The sequence below is a fragment of the Sylvia atricapilla genome, chromosome W, assembly GCF_009819655.1.
Source record: "Sylvia atricapilla isolate bSylAtr1 chromosome W, bSylAtr1.pri, whole genome shotgun sequence".
Lineage (NCBI taxonomy): Eukaryota > Metazoa > Chordata > Aves > Passeriformes > Sylviidae > Sylvia > Sylvia atricapilla.
Window position 1 is genome coordinate 11,332,686 of NC_089173.1, and position 23,812 is coordinate 11,356,497.

The 23,812-nt window shown below is 48.5% G+C and overlaps 1 protein-coding gene and 1 long non-coding RNA gene across 2 annotated transcripts in view; both read right to left on the bottom strand.

Moving 5' to 3' along the window:
- The window catches only part of LOC136373301 (uncharacterized), a 178,254-nt gene that overhangs the window by 74,578 nt on the left and 79,864 nt on the right, over positions 1–23,812 (bottom strand). The window lies entirely within an intron of this gene.
- Positions 4,668–8,548, bottom strand: LOC136373412 (uncharacterized). The gene is made up of 4 exons (XM_066338316.1): positions 7,759–8,548; positions 6,172–6,236; positions 5,441–5,585; positions 4,668–5,164 (listed from the first exon to the last, which is right to left on the bottom strand). Exons 1-4 carry the CDS (start codon positions 8,546–8,548, stop codon positions 4,668–4,670), a joined length of 1,497 nt encoding a protein of 498 aa, XP_066194413.1.

The window sequence follows — 23,812 nt, forward strand, 5'->3', positions numbered from 1 at the left end:
GTGGGCAGTTTCAGTGGGTGAGTGTGTGGGCAGGCTGAGTAAAGGTTAGAGGCTCCTCAAGAGTGTGGCAGGGAGTGGTCTGTGTGCAGAAGAAGAAGTTATAAAATTTTTCTTGGATATGTTTCTTGCTCCAACAGAAAAGAAAAAAAAAGTTTAAAAAAATTGCTTATTGTTTGAAATATTTCTTGATTTCGAAATTGGGTTCTTGGGTGGGATGGGGCTGCTAGATGCACCCAACTTCAGGGCACTTCAGGGTTGAGGGTTTCCCCCAGGGGCGGGTTAGAATGAGAAAGAAAGGTCCACCAGGCTCGGAGGGGTTCCTCGGCAGGCAGGTCTATCCGGCTCCAGGGCAGCCCTCAGCAGAAAGGTCTACCTGGCTCCAAAGCCAGGAGCGGCCACGAGCTGTGCCCAGAGTTGTCAGCATGTGGGCCTGGAGGTGTCTGGGAAGAGGGTGAAGAAGTCTACCCATGTTCTAAAGGGCAGTCAGCTGCCAGGTCTACCTGCCTCTGAACCGACGTTTGGTGGCCACATGTTGCCAGCTCCATGGAGACGCTTGATAGCACTCATATGTGGAGCAAGGCTTGGCGGGTAGGTCGACTGTGCTTCGTGTCCAGTTGTGGCCACCAGACAAGTGCGGAGAAATGCTCAGGACACTATAACGGCATGTAGACATAGGGGGTAACAGGTCTAGCCTTTTCAATCAAGTAGTTGACAACCTGCTCTACCCCACTAGAAAACAGCCTTTGGTTAACAGGTCTACCCCGACCCTGGGCGGCGCCAGGGTGCCAAGTCTACCCGTGTCCGAGGCCAGGCGTGGGCATCAGCCATGCCCGGAGGTGTGGCGTGGCTCTGCAAAAGTGGGCAGTGACGGTGCGAACAGGTCTATCCCGGCCCTGGGTGGCCCCGGGATTCCAGGTCTACCCGGCTCCAGGGCCACGCGCCGTCCGCCAGGCACCGTCCACCAGGTGCTGTCTGCCAGCTGCTGCCAGAGACATTGGCGGGATGCTGTGGTGGCGGGCAGTCATGGGGCGAACAGGTTTACCCGGCTCTGGCGGGACTCAAGCAAATTTTTGCAGGTGGCCAGGTAGACCTGTTGTCCCCACCGCACCTGGAAGTTTGCCAAGGGGTTGCTGTTTTTGGCTTCTTCCAGTTACGTCATCATAGGAGGCAGTGGCCATTGTCATGCTGCCCCAGGCAAGTTGATTGGTTCTCTAGGTGGAGTCCGCGGCTTCAGACTCATCTGTTTGAAATATGAGACCGCATCCCCACAGGCTGTTCCTGTGCTTGTGTCCGAGGCGGACGAGCGGTGGCTGTGCAAGTGGTCACCGTTGCAAAGAAAGTGCTGCCTGACACGGGACAAGTCACATGGCTTTGTCCTGGTTCCTGTAATGCTTAGTGAATTACTACAAGGCATGAAGTGGAGAGAAGCCGCAAGTGTGCCTTGCTCTGGCCCAGCTGGTGCCAGCTTCGTGAAGGGTGAAGGCCCTTGTATTCATCCTGTATCTCTCCAGGGATGGTGGTGGGTAAGGCGATGGTGCCTCATCCCTTTTTTGCCTGGTCTTAAGCTGGTGCCTGCTCTGCCTTAGGTGTGTTTTATGGCTGTCAGGTGTGGTTGGCTGGCAGCTGAAGGGTGCCATGTAGCTTGGGGCTCTGTTGTGTCGAGACTGTGGAGGCTTCTCTGGCTTTTCCTGAGGACCCCGAGGATGAGCCTGGTTTGCTGAGGTGGTGGTGGCACCTTGTTTCCTGCTCCTCCTGACATGCTGCCAGTGTTCCCCTGTCAGATGTGCTGTGGGTTGTATGGCCTTGCATTGGCTTGCCTGGTTGCTTTCGGAGCCTTTGGTGATAGGAGTTGCCTGATGAGTTGATGGGGGGGCAGGGTGGTGGCAGCCTATCCCCCAGTTGCGTGTTGTTGAAGTTGTCCCCCTTACTTGGCTTTAAGCCAGGGACCTGCATGGCTGGGGGAGTTTTGTGTGGCTAGTGGCTGGCTGTGGTGGCTGCACTTGCCCTAGCATGTGGACCTGAACCCAACAGAGCCCTGGGGAATGTTGTGGGTGAGGCTTTGGTGGTATCTTGCTCTTCCTTTGATTGTAAAGTGGTGTGATCAAGCCACTATGCTGGGTGGCTCATGGTATCTGGCTTGCCTTGGCTGCTGTGGTTGCTGGTGGGGGCCTGGGTTTTGTGAGCAGGTCTGCTTTTTAGGCCTGTGGGTGGAGTGGGGGTTCCTCCCTGGCCTGTTTTTCCCTCATGGCTCTAAGCTGTTGGCAGCAAGAAGTGTTGCATGACAAAAGGTTGTGGGCCATGGAGTTGAAGGGAGAAATGAGAATGTAGAGTTGGTGGGGAAGAGGACTGGGAAGTGTGAGCCTGATTTTTCCCCCAGCCCTGTGACCCATGTGGCTAGCATGGGTTGTGAGATGTGCTGTGTGGATTTATTTGGTTATCTTTTGCTGTCTCCCTGGCTTTTCCAGAGGGATATACTGATTGCTGTGAGGTGGGTGGGGGCTGGTTAGCCTGTGGCAAGGACGGTGGCACTTTCTTGCATGCTTGGATGGGTTTCCCAGCAGGGAGTGAGATGTGGCTTGCTGTGGTTGCCCCCTACCCAGTGGTCCTATCCTGCTGTTTCACTAGGGGAACCCTTGTCCACAGCTGTGGGTGGTTGCACCCTCTGTGCTCCTCCTCTGGTGTGACTGAGCCGTGAAAGCTTGCAGGTGGCCTGCTGATGTTGGTGGCCCTGGGCATGATCTAAAACTTGTTGGTGCCAAGTCATGGAAAGGATCCTTTTAATACTATGCCCTGCTTTTGTGTGCATGCAGAGTCCTGTGTCCATGTGCTTGTTGCCTGCCTTGAATTGTGGTGGAGCTGACTAGTTGGGGGTGTGTGCTGAGCTGCTGTTGTCCCAGGAATGTGTATGTGGGTGTTGTGGTTTGAAAACAAATCAAGTGAGGCTCTAAGTCAGAAATAAAATTTAATGAAAAGAAAAGGAAAATAAAATAAAATAAAATAAAATAAAATAAAATAAAATAAATACAAAAAGAAAAACCAGTGACAGAGTCAGAATACAACCTGATCAGGGTGATGGAAGCAGTCCAGACGAGGTGGTCTTCCTGAAGCAGTGATCTCGTAGAAAGGTCTGGTAGCTCCGGTCCTCTGGGAATCCAGTGGGTGAAGGCTGCTTCTATTGTCCCAAATCCCAGCTTATATCCAGGTGAGAATGCTTGGCTCCTTCCCATGGGCGGAGCATCTCACAATGGGATGATGAGTCATGGAAGAGGGCCTTGATGGCCCATTAAAGAGAGATAACTCCCTCCGGGAATTATCTATGAGTTATGCAAAAGGCATTGATGGTCCATTAACTGAAGATGATGATAGAATACATCCTAAACTACAACCCAGGACAGTGGGTCTGCTGTTTCTGTGGTTCATTTCCTTTTGTTGTCTGAGGCTTTTTGGGTGTCATTGTAGGAGAAGCCTTGGGAGGCCAGTTCTTCTGGGGTTCTCTGTCATGGGGAAGCCATGGTGGTGTCTGGTGCTCTGACACAGTGGTCTCCTTTCCAATTCACTGCATGTTAAAGGTGAGGTGTTGCTTTTCTGCTGCCAGGCGTCAATCTACCATCCTGGACCTTGTGATGGCTGTGTGGCCCTGTAAGCCCTCAGGTATCCTTAAAACAATGTGGGGTGTAGAGTGCTGGCCTTATTCCAGATAGTGCCTGTGAATGCTGGCTGTGAGCAATACTAGTTAGGGATGCATGGTGACTTGCCTGTTGGTGTCCCAGTTGTTGGTGAAATACCACTAATTTGATTTTCCACTTATGCGCTGAGCAGGGGGTGTGAGCCCCGAGGGGAGCTTTCTTCTAGGAGGAAGCATCCTGTGTGTGCTGGGGTGTGACTGACTCTGAAAACAGTAGAAGATTGGATGTTTGACTAGCATGGTACAAATACTGGTAATGAAACCATTAGTTTTACCCTACTGATGATGTGTTGCTGCAATAGTAATCCTGCTCAGTACGAGAGGAACTGCAGGTTCAGACCCCTGGTGCGTGTGCTTGGTTGAGGACCCACTGGCGGGTTTATGATTGAACGCCTCTAAGTCAGAATCCTGCCTAGATGTAGCAATACCATAGCGCTGCTGGTGCCTCGGTGAGCTCGCAATAGCCGGCCGCTCCCCCATCTGTGGGCGGGCCCGGTGTGCAGCGCCGCTCGTGGTCGTGACCAGAGGGGCGGACAGATGCAAAGCTGCCTCTCCCCCATCGCGTACCACATGATCGTGGAGCATCTGGCGCTAAATCATTCGTAGACTGCTGCTGTTTCTTTTCTGCAATGGCGGTGGCCTGGTTTTAGGAATGACAGCACGGCGTACACATTTTCCTGTGTCGCTCGGGCATTGCAAGCACGCTTACACCAATTTGGTGGACGGTTACAAGCGTTTATTATCTCAAACATGCAGTTTAAATACTCTGGGGTTCTTCACTACGTCAGAGGGGTCTTGCCACACTTCCTGAGTTAGTAGGGAGAATGGAAAAGTACTGGCACGTGTTAGTAGGTTACATTCTTGTGGTGATAGCTTATCTTGGGGGGTTGGAGTGTTCTCTGCTCTTTCCGTTACAACCGAGATCTTCCGAGCGCCTGTCCCTATCCAACCACAGTAGACGACCTGATTCTTGGTCAGGGTTTCATAAGTAGCAGAGCAGCTCCCTCGCTGCGATCTGTTGAGAATCAGCCCTCGACACAAGCTTTTGTCGCTCAAGCCAGGCTGGCCAGCCGCTCCGGCATGCGGGCGCAGTGCCTTCCTCCTCCTCTTTTGGCGGGTTGGGGCTGACAGGGGCCCCTAGTGGTGTGGGCACCCACACTAGCGTGATCCGCCTTCGCACTCTCTTCCACGCAGGTCCCGGGCCCGATACACGGGGCGGGGGCTTGGCTGTGCAGGCAGCGGGCATCCCTTCCCCACGTGCGCACGCGCAGTGGGGGGGCATCCGTTCGCTGCTGTCTGCAGGTGTGGAGGTAGACCTGGCATCCAGGGGCCCGGCAGGGTGGGCAGGAGCGTGCAGTGCCCCTTGTAGCTGGCGCTCGGGGTGCCAAGAGGGGTGCGAGCGGTTGTCCCGTGCCATGCTGTGGCCCGCCTTCCTGGTGGATGCTAGGTAGACCAGGTTCCCTCGTCGGACTTGGCCACCTGGCAAAGGGATAGCAGGTAGACTGTTGTCCCGGGCCGGACTTGGTACCTGACTAGCAAATCCTGGGTAGATCTGTTGTCCACGGCTGGCCCTCATACCTCCTTAATCCAGGGTAGACCCATCATCCTGGGCTGGACCTGGTACCTGATGGTCAGATCGTTGGTGGACTTGTCCTCGGCTGGCCTTCCCTTGGGTAGACGAGCTGTCCCCAGCTTGCCTTTGTACCTGCCTGCCCAACCCTGGGTAGACCAGTTGTCCTGGGCTGGACTCAGTACCTGGCTCTCGAATCCCAGGTAGACCTGTTCTCTTGTGCCAGACTTCATACCTGGTTGTCAGATCTTGGGTAGACCTGTTCTCCACGGCCAGCCTTTGTACCTGGACTTCAGCAAGGTCTTTGACACTGTCTCCCACAGCATACTCCTGGAAAAACTGGCAGCCCACAGCTTGGACAGGAGCACTCTTTGATGAGTTAAGTACTGGCTGGATGGCTGGGCCCAGAGAGTGGTGGTGAATGGTGCTGCATCCAGCTGGCGGCCAGTCACCAGTGGTGTCCTTCAGGGATCTGTGCTGAGGCCAGTTCTGTTATATATTTATATTGATGACATGGATGAGGGTATTGAGTCTATCATTAGTAAATTTGCAGACAACACTAAGCTGGGAGGGTGTGTTAATCTGTTGGAAGGTAGGAGGGCTCTGCAAAGAGACCTGGAATGGTTGGATGGATGAGCAGAGTCCAACTGGATGAAGTTTAATCAGTCCAAGTGCCGAGTCCTGCATTTTGGCCACAATAACCCCTTGCAATGCTATAGGCTGGGACGGTGTGGCTGGACAGTGCCCAAGCAGAAAGGAACCTGGGGATACTGGTCGACAGCCAACTGAACATGAGCCAGCAGTGTGCCTGGTGGCCAAGAAGGCCAATGGTATCCTGGCCCATATCAGAAATAGTGTGGCCAGCAGGACCAGGGAGGTCATTCTTCCCCTGTACTTGGCACTGGTGAGGCCATACCTTGAGTACTGTGTCCAGTTCTGGGCCCCTCAGTTTAGGAAGGACGTTGAGATGCTTGAGTGGGTCTAGAGGAGGGCAACAAGGCTGGTGAGGGGTTTAGAACACAAGCCCTATGAGGAATGACCAAAGGGGCTGAGATTGTTTAGCCTGGAGAAAAGGAGACTCAGGAGTGACCTTATAACTCTCTACAACTACCTGTAGTCAGGTGGGGGTTGGTCTCTTTTTCCAAGCAGCAACTGACAGAATGTGAGCACACAGTCTTCAGCTGCACCAAGGGAAATTTAGGTTGGATGTTTGGAAAAAGTTTTTTTACTGAAAGAGTGATAAAGTACTGGTATTGTCTTCCTGGGGAGGTGGTGGAGTCACCATCCCTGGATTTGTTTAAAAAAGGACTGGATGTGGCAACTTGGTGCCATGGTTTAGTTGAGGTGTTAGGTATCGGCGATTGATGGAGAGACAGGAAGACTGATTCATGATCAGAATTCGATTTTACTGAGGTTTTCCAAGTCTTATATACCATTTCAGTGAAGTTAATAATTTCTACTACAATAATTAGGTTAGAAGATCATACAAGCAACTCATGCATTATACAACATCTTTATCATAGGGGTTTGATTGAATCTTTTCCCTTAAACAGATTTTAATCCCATCTTCTCATAAGCTCAAAGTTCTGTTTGTCCTTGCCACAGCATCCTAGTCACCAGACTAGTCATGCTAATTAAGTCTGTCTTACTCTCAGACTTGTGTATTCCCACATCTCCCCCTTCTGTATTAACCAAAAACACTCCTTTAACAGCCTTATCAATCAGTCTCTGCACACATTAAAGCAAACAAGGTATCATAACTAACACAACTACTATTAAAATCATAACATGCATTCCTATTCTGAGAAAATTTTTTAGCCAAGGTGTCAAACCCCAGCCACTAAACAAGTTATCTAGCCAGGATCCAGATTCTACCTTTAGTTTAAACACACTATCCTTCAGCAGCTGAATGCTTTTATGGATATATTCTGAGTGATCAGAAAGATTCATAAATAAGCATAGCATCTGATTCAGTCCCATGGTTTTTTGCTTGTTTGTTTTGATCTATATTGTAGAGAGAAAAAGATTGCTTTTAGCATATTTCCTTTTTAAAAGATCAGTCAAATATAAGGCACTCAGTTGTTTTGTCTGCTTTCCAGTTTGCAAATATGGCTATTTTTGGATTTCCTCAATACTTGCCTCCTGAGGGTAGGGAGGTGAGGACTATCTTTTTCTTGTGCCCTGGTATAATTAAAATTTCAATGGCTGTTTGCCTGAATTACACCAAAAGGACTCTGTAATATCTCTAGTTTTCACACCCTTTATACTGGCACAAAACTCAAAGTTCACAATTTCCTAGACAGGACAAAAGAACATCAGCTGCAGTCCGGGTGAGGTTCCTCCTCTTTCTATTCTCCTGTGGACTCGGTGGTGTCAGCTGCCTGTAGAGGTTCTCGGAAAGGATTCACATTCTTTACAGGAATCCAGCGAGGTCCTCTTTCTGAGGAGATACAAGCAAAACCCCTTCCCCAAGTGATCAAGGGGTAAGGGCCCAGGATTGTACCAGATTCTGGGTCACGGATTAGTACTGGTGGTTTTTCCTTGCAGGAAAGCGATGTGGATGATGCAAAATGCCTAGTCATGGGAGGATTCAAGTTTGTTACTGAACAGTTTAAGAAATTAAAAATGTATAGAGCTTTGCATAACCTTTCAGCGGGGGTGTCTCCAGCTCCCCCCTTTTGTTGTACGAGAAGGCGTTTGAGGGTGCCATGGGCACGCTCTATAATGGACTGTCCTGTGGGTGAGTGTGGTATGCCTCTTTTGTGGGTGATACCCCACAAGGAGAAAAAATCTGCAACTCTACGGGAAATATATGCAGGTCCATTGTCTGTTTTAATCTGTTGGGGGATTCCTAGTGAGGCAAAGGCAGCAGAAAAGTGACGACAGACATCCTTTGCTGTCTCTCCTGTGTGAGCTGAGGCAAACAGAGCACCTGAATATGTGTCAATGGAAGCATGCACAAATTTCAAGCAGCCGAATTCAGGAAAGTGTGTTACATCTGTTTGCCAAATCTGTAGGCTTTGTAAACGTCTTGGGTTGACTCCTGTATTTACATTAGGAAAGGTGCAACGCTGACAGTCAGGACATGTGGGGATGATACTAGAGGCCTGAGCTGGAGTTAAATCAAAAAGTCTTATTAAGGCTCCAGTATTTTGATGAAAGAAAGTATGACTCAGTCTTGCTTGCTCTATTTTGTTTGGTAAAACATGCTGCACTGATAATGCTATCAAGTCTGCTTGGGCGTTGCCTTCAGTGAGATAACCTGGGAGGTTGGACTGTGACCTAATATGCATAACAAAGTAAGGAGCTGTTCTCTTGTCTAACAGAGTAACCAGCAGTTTCAATCAGGAAAAAAGAGTGTCATTTTTAACATTTTTCAAAACAGAATTTTCTGCTCTTTGAACAATACCTGAAACATATGCGGAGTCAGTAACCAGATTAAAAGGTGTACTGAACTTCTGAAACACTCTGACCACAGCGGCTAATTCCACTATTTGTGGAGACCCTTCAACAACAGCATTATCAGATTGCCAGGTTCCAGTTTCAGAGTCTTTCCATACAATCACTGATTTATGGCTTTTCCCAGAACCATCTGTGAATATTGTCATAGCTCGCAAAGGAGTCTCACTTCTCTTTGGTTTAGGGAGTAAGTTAAAACAAGAACTTAACAATTTGTGTTTAGGTGGATGGATAGATATCTGTCCTGGATAATCTGCTAAAGCAATTTGCAATTTTTCAGACATCTGTAGCAACCAATTCAAATAAAACATAGTGAGAGGCAGAAAGATACAATCAAAATCTTTCCCAGCCAAGGAGGTCAGCCTTTGACGAGCCTTGATAATCAACATGGCCATAAGTTCATCCTGCATGGAAATAGTCTTGGGCATATTATTAGGCAAAAAGACCCATTCGATGATTAGTAAAGGGTCTGCTTTTTCCCGAGTCCCACTGAAATATTAAAGCATGGGGTTGCTTGCTGGGGTTCAGAACGATTAACCACAATGGTAATTCAGGGGCCCAACGGGCTGACTGTCTCTGAGAGATGGCATCAGCCACTTTCTGAAGCACAATCTGTGCTTCTTTGTTTAAATGCCTAGGTGATAAAAGGTCGGGCTCTCTCCCCAAGAGGGCAAACAATGGCTCTAAATTTGCATTTGAAATCCCAAGCAGGGGACGAACCCAATTTCTCGTTCCCAACAGTTTCTGTGCATCATGTAAAGTTTTGATTTCAGTTGAAATTTGCAAGGGTTATGCTGAAATAGAATGCATGCTTATTCGCCAGCCCAAATATTTCCAGGGTCACGCCAGCTGGTGGATGGGGTCCGCCGATGGGACCCAGAGAGCCACAGCCACCCCAAAGGATGTCTCGCTAGAAACAGCTCCTTGGGGGGTCAGGGCGCTCCTCAGCTGGGTAGAGGGGCTTCTCAGCATCGGGCAGAGCAGTGATTTTTCAGCTCAGTGATTTCAGCTTTCAGTGATTTCAGCTCAGTGCTTTCAGCTTATGCCCTTGTGAGTTAGCCCCTCTTTTAGCCGGCCGTGGTGAGAGAGAGAGAGGTTTCATATGGAATTTCCGCAGGTGGTACTTTATTGCAAGGGTACCAGCGAAAGGGGTCCAGGTGTTGCCCGGAAGGAAGTTAAAACACAAACTAACAAGGAGTCAGTTTATGTCGTGCTTTATTCGGGGCCCGGGGACCTGGGGACCAACGTCCCAAATCAGGATTCCCAAGGACCCTCATCAAGACTCAGGTTTTTATACCCTTTTTACAAAGATTACTTCATCATACTACATGACAAACAGAAAAATTCTTTGATCAAAGCGAAAACATTCATCTACTAGGTAACAGACTCCTAAAATAATAAATTCTACATGCTTGTCTTGTTTAAAACTATAAGTTAATTACCAAAATTTACTTTTCCCCGTCACTAGACCCCCTCCTAGTAATATTTCAAACTTTATCTTTAAGACGGTGTTCCCTTTCAGCGTGTTCTTCATGCTTTGCTAATCCCTTTGATTATTGTTTCCACAGACCCAGCATATTCCCAGGCTACCTTCCCAAGGCCTAGTGCCCTAATGCTAGCCAAGAAGCCTTAGCATAACTACTGCTATACAATTTTCTGATATTTTGGTAACATTTCCCCCCTTTTGAGCATTCTTCAAAAATCTTCTTTGCAAGGATGCTCAATTCTTCAAGTTGTGGTTTCAACATACGGCAGAGGAGCAGTTCTTCTAGAAGTTGGAGCCATTACTTCACTTCGGGTTACTGCTTTCATGATCTTCCGGGTATGAGTTCCTTCCCGGATAATCATTCCCAGAAGGCACCTGTATGAGATTACTACTACAATAATGATTATTACAATCATGATCATATATTGTATCACTGAAGAGATCCAACCAGAGATCTGGATTCCAAATGAGCTAAATAAAGCTCCAACCCAATTATGTTCTGCCTCCTTCTCTACCTCCTGGACTTTTGATTCAATTTGGTCTAATTGGCTAATATCCCTCTCTACTTCGGTAGTCACATTTGGGATGTGTATACAGCAATGGTCATCCTTACCCTTCAAATACCCACACACCCCATGTTCCTTGAGTAATATCATATCCAATGCCATACGATTCTGTACTGTCATCCTTGTGGTTGCCTGTAACTGCAAATTAACATCTTTGAATCCTTTTTTTGTGACTGATTAATCCTCTTTACCTGTCCATTCGATTGAGGCCTCTACGGAGTAAGTTCCACATGATTCCCAACATCCTAGCTATCTCCTGCACAATTCCTGCCACAAAATGAGGACCCCTGTCTGATGATAGCCCTAATGGCACCCCAAATCTAGGGATTATTTCCCTCAATAACGTTTTAACTACTTCTTTAGCCTGATTTGTTCTGCAAGGGAAAGCTTCTGGCCATCCCGAAAAGGTACACACATAAACCAACAAATATTTATACCCCTGTGCTTTAGGTAACTCAGAAAAGTCTACTTGCCAATAGTCTCCAGGCTGTGGTCCAATTTGTATTTTACCCATTTGCACCTGTTTTCTTACCACTGGATTGTTCTTAATACACAAAGGGCACATAGCATTGATCCTTTTAGCCATTGTTAGCATCTGGTTAGAGATTATCTCATTTTTCAAGAATTTTGTCAGCGCCTCTGCTCCCCAATGGCATTTATTATGTTCTATTTCCAAAACTGTTTTCATGATCCTCTGAGGCAGTACCACCTGTCCAGTAGAAGTTACATACCATCCTCTTAAATTTTTCCGAGCTTGAACAAATGCTGCCAATTTTTCATCATCTGGCGAGTAGAGGGGTCATTGATCCATAAACGGTATGGCTGGATTGATTCGTGTGGGCAGCAATACCAACTGAGTCCATACCTCTCGGGCTGCCTGCTTGGCCATCCGGTCTGCGAACTGATTCCCTTGGAATGCTTTCCCTTCCTCGTTTCGGTGTCCTCTCACATGCATCACCGCAACAGCCTGTGGCTTATGGATAGCTTCTAAAAGAGCTTTTACTTCTTCCCGGTGTTTAATTAATGATCCTTGAGAATTCAGCAGGCCCCTCTCTTTCCAAAGGGCACCATGTACATGTACCACCCCAAAGGCGTATTTAGAATCTGTCCATATGTTTACCCTCTTCCCTTGACTTAATATGAGAGCACGTGTTAGGGCCCAGACTTCAGCCTTCTGGGCCGAGGTCCCAGGAGGCAAAACTTTAGCCTCTATCACTTGTTGCAAGGTGACCACCGCATACCCAGCATACCTGGTTCCATTCTCCACAAAGCTTGATCCGTCCGTGAACAGTTCCCAATCGGGATTCTCCAAGGGCTCATCTTTTAAGTCCTTTCGGCTGGCATATACTTGCTCAATGACTTCCACACAGTCATGTGCCAGTTCTCCAGTTTCCTCTTCTGCTCTTAAGAATTCTGCTGGGTTAAGATGATTAGTCGATTTTAATTCAATATCATCCTGCTCTCTCAGCAATGCCTGGTATTGTAACATCCGGCTTGAGGATAACCAATGCCCCCCTTTTTGTTCTAAAACAGTCAACACCATATGGGGAACGTATACCTCCATTTTTCTTCCAAGAGTTAATTTTCTGGCTTCTTGTATCAATAGTACTGTTGCGGCCACTGCTCTCAAGCATCCTGGCCATCCAGCACTAACTGAGTCCAATTGTTTGGAAAAGTATCCTACCGGGCGTTTCCATGATCCCAATTTTTGGGTGAGCACTCCCAATGCCAATTTCTGCCTCTTGGTCACATAGAGTTGAAAATCTTTATTGAGGTCAGGCAATCTCAGTGCCGGAGCTTCTCTCAGTGCCTGTTTGAGGGCCTGGAATGCTTTTTCCTCGATCTTGCCCCATTTCAGTTCAGGATTTTTCACAGCCTCGTAGAGAGGTTTGGCCTTTAATCCAAAATCAGGGATCCACAACCTGCACCACCCCACCATTCCCAAGAATGACCTCAATTCCTGATGATTTCGTGGGGTCGGGATAGCACAGATAGTCTGAATTCGATTGACCCCCAACTTACGCACTCCTTGAGAAATTTCACATCCTAAGTAGATAACTTGTGGTCTTACCAGTTGCGCTTTTTCTTTGGACACCCGGTATCCAGCCTGACCTAGCATGTTCAGCAGATCGATGGTCAACTTCAAACAAATCTCCTTATCTGCAGTAGCAAGAAAAATATCATCTACATATTGCAAAATCACAAATGAGAAAGGTGACTCCTTTACCTGTGTTGTCTTCCATTCTTCTAATTCCCGAGCCAATTGATTCCCAAATATTGTAGGTGAGTTTTTGAATCCTTGAGGCAGACGACACCAAGTGAGTTGTTTCTTCCTCCCTGTCTCTGGGTCTTCCCACTCGAAAGCAAAATATTTCCTGCTTTGAAATGCCAAAGGGATGCAGAAGAACGCGTCCTTTAAATCAATTACTGAGAACCACTGAAATTTTTCTGACACAGATGTTAACAAGGTATAAGGATTAGCCACCACTGGATGAATGTCCTTAGTGATATTATTAATGGCCCTTAGATCCTGGACTAACCTATACTTACCATTTGGTTTTCTTACTGGGAAAATGGGAGTATTAAACTCAGATTCACATTCCTGCAAAATACCTATGGTCAGGAATTGGGATATCATCGGGGCCACTCCTTTCTTTGCTTCCAATTTTAAACGATATTGCTTTATTCTTACCGGGCTGGCTCCTTCTTTTAATTCCACTACTACTGGTTGTGCAGCCTTAGATTTTCCCGGAATACCTGTCTCCCATACCCAGGGGACTACAGCCAACTCTATTTATTTGGGGACTTCTACTGACTCCACTTCCCTAACCAAAAACAATTTAGATATGTTTTCTTCTGGTATTTCTAATTTCGCCCTTCTTTTTTTAAATGTTATTTTTGCTTGCAACACAGACAGCAAGTCCCTTCTTAATAAAGATTCAGGGCTATTGGGCATATACAAAAACTGGTGGTCAAATTCTTTCCCCCCAAATTTAATGTCCACAGGTCGCAAAAATGGTCGTTCTTCTATTTGACCTGTTACCCCAACCACTTGGATTTTAGAATCACTTAATGGCCCGACCTGTGTGTTTATAGCTGAGTATGTGGCTCCCGTATCTACCCGAAACTCCAGTGGTTCCCCCTCTATTTCCAAAACTACTTTTAAATCTCGGTCTAGTCAGCTCTGGTTCTGATAGCTTCCCATCATAAAGGCTTGAGCGACACCTTGCGGTCCTCTTTGGAAAGGACTCCCGTCACTCAGTTGGCCCGGACTCCCCATGGACACCACCCCGTTATCTCCCATACCTCCATTAAGGGGGCATTCATTTTTCCAATGTCCCCGATTTTTGCATAGGGCACACTGGTCAAATCCCAGTCTCGATCGTCCCCCAGTCTGCCCTGCCATTCCAAATCCCCCTCTCCCACCATTTGCCACCATACCCATTCCTCTTCTGCCCCTACCACGACCTCTTCCTCTCCCTCGGAAAGTTCCTTCAGCAGCTTGCTGCAACACAGCCAACATGCTAGCTTACTGTCTTTTAGCAGTTTCCTTTTCACGATTATTATACACCTTCCACGCCACTTCCAACAATTTCTCCAAATTCCAAGTTTCTTCCCCTTCCAACTTTTGTAATTTCTTCCTTATGTCCTCCTGTGACTGTCCCATAAATATCAATGCCAGCTGTAACTTCCCTGATTCCTCCTCTACTTCTAAATTAGTAAATCACCTAGCAACCTCTTTCAACCGTTCCAGGAAAGCCGATGGGGACTCATTTTTTTTCCTGCCGCACTGAATACAACTTTGACCAATTTAATGTTTTCGGGATCCCCGCCCGTACCCCTTCAATCAATAATTCCTGGTAAGCCTTCAACCTCTGGTATCCTCCGGTCGAATTGGGATCCCACTCCGGATCCTCCCTGGGCACTAAATCATTTAAAGTGCCATCTGCTACTCGCAATTGTAGCATTTCCCGAGCCTTTTCAGACATGACTCTAAATACCATTTCTTTCTCAGTGGAGTCCATAACTGTATCTAACAATACCTGCAAATCATTCCAGTCAGGGTTTTGAGTCTTTATAACCATTTTTACCACTCGTGCAACCCGATCTGGGTCCTCGCGATACGAACCAGCTGACTGTTTCCAAATCATTAAATCATTCGGGGAAAAGGGCACTTTTACCATTATCCTGTCCCCCTGCGGTCCCACCGCTTCTCGCAAAGGAGCCATCAAAGAGGGTTGTACCATCCTCCCCCCTTTCCCTCCTACCCGACCTCTCCTGGTCCTTTCCGATAAAGGAGTTCTAGGCTTTTCCTTTTCCCTCATTTTCTTTCTACCATCCCCTTCCTCTGAATCCCCCTCGTCTGAAGATTCCAGAGGAGGAGCACTGGGTGCTACCAGCATTGAAACATCCTCCTCAGGTTCTTTGAATGTGACAGAACAGCACTTACAATTTTCCCTGCTTTTACAACCTAAACATTTGTCATCTGCAGTAACGTTCAATACCAACAAACCACACTCTTTCTGCCACTCCGGCTTTCCTTGCAAATAATAAAACAAATCCAAATACGGTATCTCATCCCATTTCTCATTATTCCGCAAAAAGTGCATCAAAGGAGTAATAATATCAGAATTCAAAGTACCATTCCGGGGCCATTGCATTCCCCCAGTCTCATATTGTGGCCAAACATGATTACAATAGTCCATTAATTTCTTTTTGCACAGTTCTTGCCCAAAATTACCCACTTTCCAATTTTTCAGCAAGCATCCAAGCGGAGAATCATCGGGGATCTCCATACCTACGGACGCCAATGCTTTGAAGTTTTTAAACGGCATCATGACACACTTAATCAACAAACACTCACTCACAATTTTATTATCTCACTCACACAACTTGATTATTCCACCAATTCCACCAATTCTTGCCTTTTCTCGTCACTACGAGCGGCAAGTGCTGGTCCTGCACAGCTTCCTTGCCGTGTCTTACGGCCAGCGCCTAGGCTTTTACCACAACCACAGACGTCTTTTTACCCAGCCCTGCGGGAATTACTCTCCCGTCTTATAGGGCGACACCCTTATTAGAGGAATAAAGCACTTGTCGGGCTTACCTCACAGTCGTCCGTCAGGCGCGGGGTCGGGCACGGGTTGATGTCTCCCCAGAAATCACCTGGTGCCGGCGTGGAGTTGATCAGCTCGCGAACCGCCCCAGCAGCCTTCGGAGTCCTGCCGCGGTCGCCAGAAAACTGTTGCCCGGAACGAAGTTAAAACACAAACTAACAAGGAGTCAGTTTATGTCGTGCTTTATTCGGGGCCCGGGGACCTGGGGACCAACGTCCCAAATCAGGATTCCCAAGGACCCTCATCAAGACTCAGGTTTTTATACCCTTTTTACAAAGATTACTTCATCATACTACATGACAAACAGAAAAATTCTTTGATCAAAGCGAAAACATTCATCTACTAGGTAACAGACTCCTAAAATAATAAATTCTACATGCTTGTCTTGTTTAAAACTATAAGTTAATTACCAAAATTTACTTTTCCCCATCACTAGACCCCCTCCTAGTAATATTTCGAACTTTATCTTTAAGACGGTGTTCCCTTTCAGCGTGTTCTTCATGCTTTGCTAATCCCTTTGATTATTGTTTCCACAGACCCAGCATATTCCCAGGCTACCTTCCCAAGGCCTAGTGTTCTAATGCTAGCCAAGAAGCCTTAGCATAACTACTGCTATACAATTTTCTGATATTTTGGTAACACAGGGACGAGGAACCTCTGCGGACCAGAGGAAACCCAGGGGTTTTTATGGGACACCAGGGTGGGAGGAAAAGGGTACAGAACCAATCAATTGTAACAGATGTACATAAAATCCCGAGGGGGCTTGTGGGTCTCCAGACAGGTCACCGTAGCTAGGATGTTTGCCTTTTTGTCCTAGGTGCTCTGGCTGAAGTTGCAAAATTCTTCCTTGACTCCTCAGCTTGGCTCCCTCCAGGGCAGAGCAGCCGAGGCTCCGCCCACCCCCACACAGGGTGATGTCTTTTGAACCTTTTCAGAAGCCATGGTCAGGCCCACTGATGTAACAGCCTGGCAGACCGCTCGCATTGCTTCCTCCACACGAACCACAGTTTCTGCAGAGATGAGGACATCATCCATATAATGATACAACAGAACATCAGGCATTTTTTCCCGTACTGGACTCAGAATTTTTGCCACATACCATTGGCATATGGTCGGGCTGTCTCGCAATCCTTGAGACAGTACTAACCAATGATATCGATCAAGCGGTGCCTGCATATTAATGCTTGGCACAGAAAAGCTAAATTTGGGTGCATCATCTGGATGCAGAGGTATGTCAAAAAAGCAATCCTTTAAATCAATCACCATTAGATGCCAATTTCTAGGGATCATAGAAGGAGAAGGGAGCCCCGGTTGTAGGGGCCTCATTCCCTCAATTGCCTCATTTATTTTCCTCAAGTCATGCAACAGCCTCCACCCCCCAGATCGCTTTTTAATTATGAACACGGGCGAATTCCAGGGACTATTCGATGGGATTATATGTCCCTTTTTTAGCTGTTCTTGTACAAGTTTCTGTAATACGCCCAGTTTTTCTAATGACATGGGCCATTGATCTACCCAAACGGGATTGGAGGTTTTCCAGGTTAGTTTGGGGGTGTCGCACGCACCAATGACCCTTATGCAAAATTTGACTGCATGAAAATTCCCCACTGTGATAAAACATCTCTCCCCTACAAGATTAGGGGAGCGGAAACCACAAAGGGTCTGACCGTGGCTACTCTCCTCTCAGGTCCTGTAGTTCAGACCAAGTATTGGCTCTGATAGCTTTGACTGTTCCCATCCACCCCTGAAAGGACTTGGGGGACTGGCATTAGTGGCCAATCATTAGGCCATTGACTTCGAGAGATAAGACTAATGTCTGCGCTGGTATCAATAAGTCCAGTTAAAATTAACTCCTTGCCTTTCAGAGACACTTTGCATTGGCATGTGGGACGATGAGAAGTGATACGTTGTGTCCAGAAAATCTGTGGTACCCCTGTGGAACCAAACCCGCCCCCCCTCTGTGTAGCTATTGAGGGTGCGGACAAAGGGGCTATCAGGAAAAGTACAAGCTGAGCAACTTTGCTGCCTGCGGGGATCACGCAGGGGGGCTGTGGAGTCCAAGCCATAATTTTTATTTCCCCAACTGCATCAGAGTCAATGACTCCTGGCAAAACAAATAGTCCTGTCACTGAGGTAGAAGATCTACCTAAGAGCAAAGCATGGTAGCCCTGCGGCAAAGGACCACAGATCCCTGTGGGGAGACAAAATACAGAGCTGTTGGTTAACGTTACTGTGTTACTGGTTGATATGTCCAACCCGGCGCTTCCTGCAGTGGCTGCCCGTAGTTCTGTGATGATCCGGGTGGCGGGGGCTGGGCTGGCTGGAAACTGAAGGTTGGTTCTGACAGCTGTGCCTGGGGAGGCTGTGGAACTTGTGTCTTCACGCGTCGCCATCCCGCGCTGTGAGATGAGTTTCCCTGCAAAGGCTGCCCACTTTTGTGAAATTTAGAGCGACAGGAATTAGCAAAGTGAGAACCCATCTGGCAGCGAGGGCATACATTGGGTGTTTTTGCTTTTTGCGCCTTTCGGCAGTGTTTTTTAATGTGCCCGGGCTCCCCGCAGCCAAAAGAAACCAACTGCTTTCTGGGCAGTATTTTTAAAGTGGCAAAGGCATCAGCTATACCTTGCCCCACGGCTTGGTAAGTAACTGCTGTTGTGTGCTGCAATGTCCCCAGGCGATTGCAAGCCTCAATAATTTGTAGCAATGTGGGCTCTGTTTCTGGAGGCAAAGTTTTTAAAAGATGTTTGCAATCCTCATTAGCATTTTCAACAGAAAGTTTCAGTAGTACAACTTCCCTGGCTTGATCATTATCAATTTGTCTTTCCAGAGCTCATTTCAGTCTGTCCACAAACTGCATATAGGGTTCTTGTGGAGCTTGCTTAATAATTATGAGGGATTGTTGCGGGGTTTTGGCATCAGGCACTTTGAGAAATGCATACCTGGCTGCCTCAGTGATTCCCTCCAGGGCTTCCCTCGGTAAGGCAGCCTGGCCATTAGGATTGGTATGCGTCCCCTTGCCAGCCAATTGGTCAATAGTTAAGGCAGCCAGGGCTTGGGTTGCATGCCCTGCATATGTTAAAATTAAGTTTTCCAGTCTTTTTTTCCATTGTGCCATGAATATTGCATATTGCGTTGGGGTGAGCAAAAGGTTTGCCAAGAATTTAACATCATGAGGAGTCATCAGGTGGGTAGTGAAGGTTGCTCTTAGTAAATTACTGAAGTAAGGGGATCCCAAACTGTATTCTGTCACTGTACAGCGCAGTTCCTTAATTTCCGAGTGGCCTAAGGGCTCCCATCGCGGATTCCCCCTCCCCTCGGGCCGAGTTGCAAGGCGGCTACAAAGATTTCTGCTTCAGTTTCAAAGTCTCTGTCCTTAAGGACTTTCTTTTTTATCCGTAACCAGTTCTTATGCATATTTGGAGGGAATAGGTCCGGATCTTTTTCGGGGCTGGGGTTGAAAGGCTCTCTGTCGCTACTGGAGCCACTGTCTGCATAATCAATTAAGATTTGGCGGCTCTGCGGTCACTGGTGGGATAGTGGCAAGGCTACAGGTGGCGTCTGTGCTCTGTCCCTGGCTTTCGTCGGGGAGGGCGTGTGGACGGGAGAGGGAGAGTGGGACCTGGGCCGATCAGGGTTTAACACGGCTGCAGGGACCGTCTCTGCGGTTGCCTCACAGGTTACCTCGCCTCCCCCCTCTTTTTTAATCGTGTCCATGACCGCCCTCCAAGCAGGGAGCAGGCGAAGCTCTGGATCATGGCCAGGCAGCGTAGCCAGGTCGTAGAGTTTTACACCGACCTTGTCCCAGTAGGAGAGAGTAAAAATAGAGGAAGCGGTGGTATCGGGAAATATGCGTGACACCCATCGTAGAAGTGACTTAAGGTCCCTCTTAGGGATGGGGGATCCTTGCTTGCTTAGGAGGCGTACCATGGTTTCTGTTGCTGTTTCTGTTCTGCAAAAGCCGTGTCCTGGTCTAGGAATGACAGCACGGCACCCACATGCTTGTGTGTCGCTCGGGCATAGTAACACACGCTTACACCAATGTGGTGGACGGTTACAAGCATTTATTATCTCAAGCATGCAGTTTAAATACTCTGGGATTCTTCACTACGTCAGAGGGGTCTTGCCACACTTCCTGAGTTAGTAGGGAGAATGGAAAAGTACTAGCACGTTGTTAGTAGGTTACATTCTGGGGGTGATAGCTTATCTTGGGGGGTTGGAGTGTTCTCTTCTCTTTCCGTTACAACCGATATCTTCCGAGCGCCTGTCCCTATCCAACCACATCTCCTCCCCCCTCTTTTACAAAAGAACGAGGTAGTCATATATATATATATATATATAGGCACTAAATGAGGTAGAAGGTTAGGATTTAACAAGGGAAAAAGGAGTTTGGAAACCTGAGTAAGTTTTTGCCAGGCAAGTTTGGAAAATCTTGTGACTGGCAATGTTCCCTGATTAATTCACAGCATTTCATGTTGGCCTATGAACAGAATGTTAGTCTGTTCTAGGCGAGCTTTAACAAATGAGACTATCTTGTTCAGCAGGCATGGTCCGAAGGTAGCAGCTAAAAGTAGCATTGCCAATGGGCCTACCAAAGTGGAAATTAAAGTGGTTAACCATGGGGATTGGTTAAACCAGGATTCGAACCAGCCTTGCTGAGCTTCCCTATCTTTCTGTCTCTGAGCCAGTCTGTTTCGGAGTTCTGCCATGGAGTCTCTGACGACTCCGGTGTGGTCCGCATAGAAGCAGCATTCCTCTTTCAAGGCGGCACACAGGCCTCCTTGCTGCATGAACAGGAGGTCCAGTCCTCGCCTGTTCTGCAGGACCACTTCTGAGAGCGAGGAGACTGACTTCTCTAAGTAGGAAATAGATTTCTCAATCCTCTGCAAGTCCTCGTCTATGGTCATTTGTAGCTGAGACAGACCTTGATGTTGCGTTGCTAGGGCTGAAACACCTGTGGCCGTTCCGGCTGCTCCTAGGCCGAGCAACATTGCGATAGTTATACTTGTCATTATCTCTCTTTTGTGGAGTCTGCTGGGTTCTTCGAAAAGGTTGTACACTTCTTCGTCTGAGTGGTACAGGACCCTAGGAACAATCAGAACTTGGACACAGAAGTCGTTAGAATCATTGAACTTGGGAAGAAATACACAGGGACTTACTCCAGATCTCTGACAAACCCACATTGCATGACGCAGCTGGAACTACCCACTTATTGTTTTTTCTGCTGGGCTTTACAACTCTGGTGCAGACATTCCCTTTTCGCTCAGCTAGGGTTGCATTACCAAAGCATTTGCCTCGACCTGTGACTTGACTCAGGGTAATACCTCTGCGGGGTGTGTCCCATCTGCACTGGTGAGGTGCATCAGCTGTGGAGTAACTGAATGGGGTGTTTAAAGCAACTCCTTCATAGAAAGGGGGTTGGACATCATAACAAAGCCAACAGGAATTGGTTAGGTTAGGGTTAGATTCGTTCAGGGATAGGAAGGTAGCTTCTAACATACGAAGGATTGGGTCCGGGTCTGACCTGGCTAAACGGTCTATCTGAAGGGCTTTTGCATCGCTAGTTGGGATTTTGGTGACGCTTGTGGGTAAGGCTTTGGGGTAGGTCATGTTTCTCTTTGTCTGCGTGCTTTTAATCACCTTGTTGGGTCCAACCGCTCGGGATGCTGATGGTTGGAGCCTGGTAATTCGCACATTCACCCACTCTTTCGACCCTTGAAGGACCACTGTCCATGCTTTACCTACTGTCCAACTAGGATGATTGGGCTGCAAGACTGTCATGTTATAGTATATGCATTTTCGAAATCTAGGGAATTTATAGCTGTTTCGATAGGAGTTTCCATGTACAAAGAGAGGTGTTTTGCAACCTGCGGGTGCCCAGGTGAACTGTAGGAACTTGTCGGGCTCTTGTGGGTCCCACCCAGGCCCTGACGGCCTGGCATCTGTTACTATGGTTTCACAACCCCAGTACCCACAATGTCCCCACCCGGGGTAATTACAATAACTTTTTCCTGCATTTGAAGCTGGGTACCAGTAGGATAGGTACATGTGTGATGAGTGTGGAGAATAGGAATCTACCTTTGGTTGTCCTGGAGATAGATCGGTAATACGGAGCACGAAGGATGGAGTGTCTGGTGTGGTGATGTCTCTGAGCACCTTGTCGCTGGTAAGGTGTCTCATAACCCACCTGAACGGCTGATGTGGGTAGTAATCTGGGCTGGCTTGTCCTCTGGTGACAAGCCCCAACAACAAAATCACACAGACATATCGTTGATGCTTGGGTCTCACCCGTGCGGGTTTCTCTGGTGCTGTCTGACGGCTTGGTGGTGTGTCTCGTTCCTCTGGGAGAGGCATGCTGCGTGGTCTTGCGGTGTAGCCACATCATCATGTTTGCCTAGCAGTCTGGACAGGGTAGAGCCCTGGAGAGGCTGTCCCTGCCCTGAAGCTTGGGCTAGTGCAGCTGTGCAATGATCGGACCATTCCTGCTGAAATACAATCAGCCCTGCCCCGTCAAAAAGCATACGAGTTACCTGTGAAATATCGAAAGGTAGCATATCATCATTGCTAAAAAGACCATCCACCAGTGTGGACACAACAGCTGAATTAATCCCCTTTTCCTGAACCGCCTTCACCACTGCTTGTACCTCCTTTGTGCTCAGCGGGGTGTAGGTTCGCTTTAAATTCTGCCGTGCACCGGTAACTCTTACAGGGAATGCATGTATTGCAGCAGCTGGTTTCCCCTCAGCGCATGCTACCTTTATTTTGCCCCAATCAGTGAGTTTGTACTGAGTTTGTTCCCTTACATTGTTAAAAGCTTTGCTCGGTTTCGCTGGAAACCTCATGAATTCTGTTATCTCCGTTTCTGAGTCCGTATCGGACTCGGAGCTCTCTATAGGGCTAGCTGCGGAGCTATTGCTCCACTCAGTATCAGAGGCAGACTGCTGGTAGACTTCCGGTTTGCTATGCCTTTTTGTTGGGCTCCGCCCCCGTTCCGCCTTCCGAGGGTGGGTTAGGTCTTCCCCTCGGGGTCGGCCCCTTTCCGCCTCCCGCGTCCGGCCCCTCCCCTCCTCCCGGGGGTGGCGCCGGCGCGCCTCTTGGGGGTGGTCCCATTCCCACCCCCTGAGATCGCCCTGCCCCCCCCAAGGAGGGGTTTCTCCCTTGTATGGTAGCATTGGGAGCGGTTTCCGATCGCGTATCCACCCCCCTTCGCTCTCCCGCGCGTGCGCTGTGAAGACCGGAAGGTCTGGACTTCTACTAGTCTCTCTCGCGCGCACGCCCGTGGGAGTTCGCACTTCCGGGTTCCTCGCGCAATGCGGCCGGCCGCCCCGCCCCCACTCTGGACCGTCACCGCCATCTTGGCCATATGGCGATGGCAGCTGGGCTTCTGCTTGCGCTCCGGCGCCGGCTTCTTTCTCGGCGCTTCTCGCCTCCCGTGCAAGCTCTCCTCAGAAAAACCGCGCATGTTCTTCCGCCCACTGCACCTGTTCGGCGGTTGGAGAAGCCGTGATCTTTTCTACAGGCTCTGGGGGGGGGCTGTTGCCCAGCGCGCTCTGCAGAAGCGCCGCTGAACCCGGCGGGGTACCGCTGCCAGACGCGCTCGGGTCCCGGAGACGAGGGTGACGGGGAGGAACGGTCGGGAAAACCGCGATTTTTTCGGGGGGTTCCGCGGGGGTTGTTGGGTCCTGGGGGTCCCACGGGAAGGTCTGAGGGTCTCCTATGGGCTCCGGGGGGTTCGGGCATGGGCTCAGAGAAGGGTGTAATGCGCCCGCTCCCCGCATGTTCCCGCCATTAATTTCACTATCCCGGGGGGTCCGCGGTGCCGTAGCTCCCCCCCCTCAGCTGCGTAATGGCAAATAAACATGTTTTCGCATCATTCCAAGTTTCTTGTTCTTCTATTGCTTTCCGCAATGCTTTCTCAACTTTTCCCCATGC

Bases quoted from the DNA above. Each gene is read 5' to 3' on its own strand.
- LOC136373412 (XM_066338316.1), bottom strand. From the start codon at position 8,548: ATGCATATTAGGTCACAGTCCAACCTCCCAGGTTATCTCACTGAAGGC. The intron at 6,237-7,758 runs GTACAATCCTGG...GCCCTCCTCTAG, and splicing joins AATCCGTGACCCAGAATCTG to ACCCACTCAAGCATCTCAAC. The intron at 5,586-6,171 runs GTATGGCCTCAC...CAGTTTTTCCAG, and splicing joins AACTGGACACAGTACTCAAG to GAGTATGCTGTGGGAGACAG.